General features: G+C 29.9%; 1 protein-coding gene across 1 annotated transcript; it reads left to right on the top strand.

The window, feature by feature from the left end:
* The first annotated feature begins 1,645 nt into the window (after nucleotides 1-1,645).
* LOC127136512 (cytokinin dehydrogenase 3) lies at nucleotides 1,646-6,292 on the top strand. The gene is made up of 5 exons (XM_051063062.1): nucleotides 1,646-2,480; nucleotides 3,957-4,084; nucleotides 4,605-4,868; nucleotides 5,340-5,608; nucleotides 5,705-6,292. The coding sequence occupies exons 1-5, from the start codon at nucleotides 1,817-1,819 to the stop codon at nucleotides 6,006-6,008; spliced, it is 1,629 nt and encodes a 542-aa protein (XP_050919019.1). The 5' UTR covers nucleotides 1,646-1,816; the 3' UTR covers nucleotides 6,009-6,292.
* Nucleotides 6,293-6,796: the final 504 nt, after the last annotated feature.

The raw sequence follows: 6,796 nt of genomic DNA, 5'->3' as shown, positions 1-6,796 counted from the left end.
CCACCATTAGAGGCATCTTGTGTCTAGCCTTCACATACAAGTGGAAAGTTCAAGAGATAGACATCAATAATGCTTTCTTGAATGATGAACTTCAAGAATAAGTCTATACGCAACAAGCACTTGATTTTGTCAATTCCAACTCAGCTCAAATGTGCAAGTTAAAGAAGACATTGTATGGTCTAAAGCAAACCCCAAAGATATGATATGAGAAGCTACATCAAGTTCTACTTCAGTTTGACTTCTCATCTAATAAGTCTGATCATTCACTTTTTTTACTACAAGTATTAAGATATCACACTACATGTTCTTGTTTATGTTGATGATATCCTCTTAACTGGTTTATCTTCCAAACTGATTCATGATTTGATCATCAAACTCTATGATAAGTTTGCATTGAAAAGGTTGGGAATACCTAAATATTTTTTTGGTATTTAGGTGCACTATCAACCAAATGACTAAATGCTTCATACAAAAACAAAGCATATAAAAGATATATTATCCAAAGTTAAAATGGTTAGTGTTAATGGTGTCAACATTCGTATGTCCAATCATTGCAAATTTAACAAGCATGAAATTGACATAATGCGATATCCTACATTGTACAGAGCTCTACAATATGTTACACTATCTCAATCCGATATTGCCTAATGTGTAAATAAGGTCGGATAGTTTATGGTCAATCCACTTGAAACTCGTTGAAGTGTAGTTAAAAGGATTCGAAGATACATAAGTGGCACTCCAACATATGGTCTAATGCTCTCTCTTGTAAATTCACTTCAGAAATTATTTTTAAAGAGGTTATAGTGATTCATATTGGACAAGTGATCCGAATGATAGAAGATCAATGTCAGGTTCATGTGTTTACTTTAATCAGAATCTAATTTCTTGGAATTCAAAGAAACAACCACTCATGACTAGATCAAACGCTAAGGTTGAATATCAAACTCTAACACGCATCACTTCTAAACTGATATATGGCTTAAGTCACTCTTATTTAAATTACACATCAACTATCTATCTTCAACTTTGATGTGTGATAATCTAAGTGCAACAATGTTGTCACATAAGTCAATACTAGAATCAAATATATTGAATTTGATATTCACTTTATACGGAAAAGATTGCAAGCAAACTCCACTTCTAACATGTATTTAGTTCAATTTATATTGAAGATACTCTCACAAAACCTTTATCGATTATTTAAAAAAAAAATCAATGTCCAAACTCAAGGTTGTTTCTCTCGCACAACAATGAATTTGTGGGAGAGTATTATAGCAAACAAAATAGTGTAACGGTTATGTTTTGGTAGAGTTACTTAGAGCTCATTAGATTTGTTAAAAAAGTTAAAAGTGTGTAACCAACTCTATGGTGTGTATAAATAGTGACTCGCCATTTATTTGAATAACAATGAACAAATACTAATAAACATAAAAAAACCTTGTAATATTTACTCTCTGAAGTTTCATAGTTTATTCAATAGAGTTTTAAAACATGTTAAAAGAATGTTTATATTTTGGGTTGGTTGTATAAAATCTCATTGAAAAAGTGTACAATATATATAAAAAAATAATGTTTATACTTTGAATTAACAACTGTCATGAAATCTTTTCTCCCTGCAAGTTATTATAAAGTCAGCAATTTTCAATTATTAAACCTAAAAGACAAAAGATTCTTCTCTCTCTGAAACACACACCTATTACCATCTTTTATCATGCAAAGTCCTCTTCTATTCTATTTATAGCCCCTCCCTCTTTCCCCTTCTCCCACAAACACTACACAAAACCACATCACTTCATCACAAAACCAAACCAAAAACATGGCTATGAGTTACCCTTTTCCAATATACTTCATTCTCTTAATAATAACCATACCACGTTTAATATCCACCGTTGGAAAAACCGAGCAATGGAAATCCTCACTACCAACAGAGTTATCCACAAACAACAACCTATCAGAAAAACTCATAAACGACCCAAAAGCCCTTGAAGAAGCTTCAACCGACTACGGCAACCTCGTACACGATTTCCCCGCAGCGGTGTTTCGTCCTACGACGGTGAACGACATAGCAACCCTCGTTAAGCTGTCGTTCAACAGTTCTGTCCCGTTTCGTATAGCGGCAAGAGGACAGGGCCATTCCACGCGCGGACAAGCCATGGCTCGTGACGGCGTAGTCGTTGACATGAAAGGATTAAGAGAACGAGATCGTGAAGGGGTTAAGAATAATATAAAAATGAAAAATGTTAATGAGGGGATTAAGGTTTTTGGAGATTCTAAGGTTGGATACTATGTTGATGTTGGTGGGGAACAACTGTGGATTGATGTTTTATATGAAACACTTGAATATGGACTTGCACCTGTTTCTTGGACTGATTATCTTTACTTAACTGTTGGAGGAACACTCTCTAACGCTGGAATTAGTGGACAAACGTTTCGTTATGGACCTCAAATTTCTTCTGTTCATCAATTGGATGTTGTTACTGGTATGTATATATATATATATATCTATATCATCATTTTCTTCTAAATTTAAATGTTGTTTTATTGGTTAGAAACTCATACACATAACCGTAAGATTCAGGGTTGAAAAACTCATATTGATGTTCAACCTAATAATATCGATTTTTCCAGTTGAATTAGGATTTAGAGACCATCTAAATATATTTTATTTTAATTTAGTTATTTTTTAAAGTTGGTTTTATATTATACTTTATTGAGATTAGGGTTCATATCCAAGGATATGTTTTAGGTTTTAAAACTGGTATGGTGAAAAAGGCGAAGAAATGGTTTCATAAGGTGTCTATATCAATACTGTTATATGTACCGATCGCAATTGCAAAAACTTTATGAGACGGTAACGCGGACGGTTTGTTATATGTTAGATTGATTTAAATTGCTTTGTAAATTATATTGGTTGGACCAGTTGTGTCACGATCCATTTGATTCTAGATAAAAAAAAACAGATAGAAACGGAGAAAATAACGAACTTCCATGTGCATTTTGGCTTTACAATGCACAGTGACATATAAAGGAAAACTTTTCTAGCTTCTTTTTATAAAAAGACATATGTTAAGCTTTAAGCATATAATCTATTTTAGTTTTAGTATCATAAAGGTTTTCATTAGATTCCATCACTGAACTATTTTTTTTATTTTTTATTATAAAATTTCTTAATGTTTTTTGGATTTTTTTTCCTTCTTCTTTTAGAATAGTATTACTCCTCTATATACTATTACTACCAAATTTCGTGGTGGTTAAGAGACTCTTGTTCGGATATTTTGGATAAGTTAATAAGTTATTTCCACCAGGTCATGTTTTTGAAAAATTCTAAACTATAGACTCAGTTCACATTGTCGACATAGTCTACTCCTATTTTTTCTTTTTCTTTTATAGACTTTTGATTTTATACATTGTTTGGTCCAAGTCTACCTAGGTCAATTCCTTCACTATAATGACTTTAATTAAAATAATAACTATTTTGAATTTTACCCATGTGTTTATTAAAGAATATGTATGCATGCAAATATTTTATTGTTTATTATATATTATTCTGTGATATAAATTTATATATATATATATATATATATATATATATATATATATATATATATATATATATATATATATATATATATATATATATATATATATATATATAAAATTAAGACTTTGTCTTTGAGACATATTTTTATATGATATAAAGTTTTTCAAAGTTGAATCCTATTTAAATAGAACATTATAAAAAATTTATCACTGTTAAAATATTCTTAAATTAAATATTTAAATATTTTGTCATAATTTAACGCAAAAAAATCTAATACATATTCAAGACATATATGTATAAAGATTTCATATTCAAGACACATGACCATACGATGATACATATTGATAAAATATTTTTTAGTCAAATAATTAATTTCTACTTAATCATGTTTTATTGTATGGTACTTTGTTTTCAGGAAAAGGAGAATTTGTAAGATGCTCTAAACAGAAGAACTCAGAATTATTTCATGGTGTCCTTGGGGGTTTAGGACAATTCGGAATAATAACAAAGGCAAGAATTGCTCTTGAGGCAGCACCAAAGAGGGTAAGTACACTTTTACAACCATTCATAAGAATCCCAATTCTTCATGTTGTGTCATTAATTGTTCAACCATACATCAATATCAAACTTTACAAGAGCATCTAATAATTGTCCTTGTAGTGTAGTATTTTACTCATCATCCAAGAACAAAAAATACAAAATTAAATATGAGACAATTTAGTTATAGCCACATGTATATAGATAATGTGAGATTCATAAGATTGAAAACAATTAAATAGTTGTTTTGAAAAAAGGAGAAAATTTTGAGAAGTACTTTTATAATGATTGTGACTGTAGAGATGAGGCCTTATAAGTGATTGTGCCAATAAAAAGGGCCATATAATTACCTTTGTCCTCGTTGTCCTTTATTTTGTATTCTTTACATGTGCATGACTATGTTTTTGTTTCCACTATAATGCTTCTAGAATCAATTAAAAGCAAAAAAAAATCTAAAAAGTTGATTGAAATACATCTGAATTTATTATATATGTAATTAACGGTGATTTTTTTTATTGGCATGCAGGTTAAATGGATTAGACTTTTGTATAGTGATTTTTCAGTTTTTACTAAAGATCAAGAAAGTTTAATTTTAAGGAAAAATAGTAAGTTGGATTATTTGGAAGGGATGGTATTGATGCATCAAGGACCCATAAATAATTGGAGATCTTCTTTCTTCCCTTTAACCGACCATCAGAGGATACTTTCCCTAGTTACTCAACATAGGGTCCTCTATTGTTTGGAATTTGCCAAATATTATGATCACCATTCTGAAAACACCATCAATAAGGTACATTTTATTTCTAATTATTACCTTTTTTTTACATATATATATTTTATGAAAAGCAAATGCCACATTCACACTGTCAAAATATTTATGAGATTAAATCGTTCGAATGTATATAAATTTAATTTTTAAAATAATAAATTATTACAAATATATGATTGCGTAAATGTGCATTCAAGCAATCAAAATATCTATAGTCGTTAGATCAAGATCCGACCGTTCAAATACAATACGAGTTTAATTTTTAAAACAAAATATATTTTGATTTTGAATTATGTCCATCTCATCTCGAATAAACTTATTATTTTTTAAAAATTTAATAATCATAGTTTTACCCTTTAAAAATAAATGGAGTGTTGATTATTCGAATCTGTACGGTTAAATATCTATGTTGCTATCAACTGAATTCATTTATCGAGATTTTATGTTGACTGTTTATTGAGGTAATTAATTTTCTTTTTCATATTTGTGTAGGAAATTCAAACTTTGGTCCAAGGACTAGACTATATCCCTGGATTTTATTATCAAAAGAATGTATCATTTGTTGAGTTCTTGAATAGAGTTAGAAGTGGAGAGTTGAAGCTTCAATCACAAGGACTATGGGATGTTCCTCATCCATGGCTTAACATGTTCATACCAAAATCAAGAATCATGGATTTTAACTCAGGTGTTTTCAAGAACATAATTCAAAAAAGAAACATCACCACAGGACCTGTCTTGGTCTATCCAATGAATAGAAACAAGTAAGCTTTTAATTAACCTAAAACTAATTAATTAAACTAAAAGCTAGTTAATTAAGATGAATCAATTCATTAATTAACTAATCATTTTTTTTTCAGGTGGGACAATAAGATGTCAGCAACAATACCAGATGATGAGGATGAAATCTTTTATGCTGTTGGATTCTTGCACTCAAGTAGATTTGATAATTGGAAAGCCTTTGATGCTCAAAACATCGAAATTTTGAAATTTTGCAATGATGCTGAAATTAAGTATAAGTTATATCTTCCCCACTACAGCACACAGGAAGAGTGGAGAAACCATTTTGGACCTAAAAAATGGAAAAGTTTTGTACAAAGAAAATATCAGTTTGATCCTAGAATGATTCTATCACCAGGACAAAGAATCTTTAACAATAATTAAAATTATAAAATAGTTATGATGGACTGCATGCATAGCTGGATGATCTAAATTCTAAACCTTGATGAGAATCATAGCTTTTTTTATTTTTTTGTACTTTGTAATATTTAATTTTGGTAGAGGGTGGGGTTATGTGTGCTGCATGATTTTGGCACATATATAAATCAGGTTATTCATACCTTAGATATGTTAGGTTGACAGAATCATTTGTAAAATATGCACATATCTAGCTGTATCTTTTTTTCTCTCTCTCATATTAGTACAGATTAGTATTCCTCTGATCTTCATTATAATTTCTTTTCACTTTTTAGGTATTATAAATAATCAATGTATTTAGATTATATAGAGATAAAATAGATTGATTATTTGTTGGACTTGACTCCGTTCTAATTTTTTTACCAAATTCTAATTTTTTTACCAAATCAAATTAAAACTGATACTAGTATATTATTTGTTTGGGATAAATATAGAAGGAAGATCATCGGAAAAAAAATTTGGAACAAGAAACATAAGCACCTCATCACATTTATCATTGTAGAGTTCTTATAGCAAATTCATCAACCACACAACTTAACAAGCCCACAAAGATGATGCAATGTACTCAACTTCACATGGCGATAATGCCACAAGTGTTTCTTTTCTTGAGCCCCAAGAGATTGGTGCTTCTTCGTGTAGAAAGATGTACCTTTCTGTTGATTTTCAATCATCCTTGTCACCACATTAATCAAAGCCAGTGTATCCAAATAACTCACAACTTTTTTCCTGATCATGTGTTTGAAACAGTCCATTGA

This window comes from Lathyrus oleraceus, chromosome 1 (genome assembly GCF_024323335.1).
Source record: "Lathyrus oleraceus cultivar Zhongwan6 chromosome 1, CAAS_Psat_ZW6_1.0, whole genome shotgun sequence".
Lineage (NCBI taxonomy): Eukaryota > Viridiplantae > Streptophyta > Magnoliopsida > Fabales > Fabaceae > Lathyrus > Lathyrus oleraceus.
This window is presented reverse-complemented; position numbering and strand designations above follow the sequence as displayed.

What these genes read in the sequence shown, in the direction of transcription:
- LOC127136512 (XM_051063062.1), top strand. Translation starts at nt 1,817, where the DNA reads ATGGCTATGAGTTACCCTTTTCCAATATACTTCATTCTCTTAATAATA. An exon ending in TCAATTGGATGTTGTTACTG is followed by an intron (nt 2,481 to 3,956) that starts GTATGTATATAT and finishes CTTTGTTTTCAG; the next exon opens with GAAAAGGAGAATTTGTAAGA. An exon ending in TATCCAATGAATAGAAACAA is followed by an intron (nt 5,609 to 5,704) that starts GTAAGCTTTTAA and finishes TTTTTTTTTCAG; the next exon opens with GTGGGACAATAAGATGTCAG.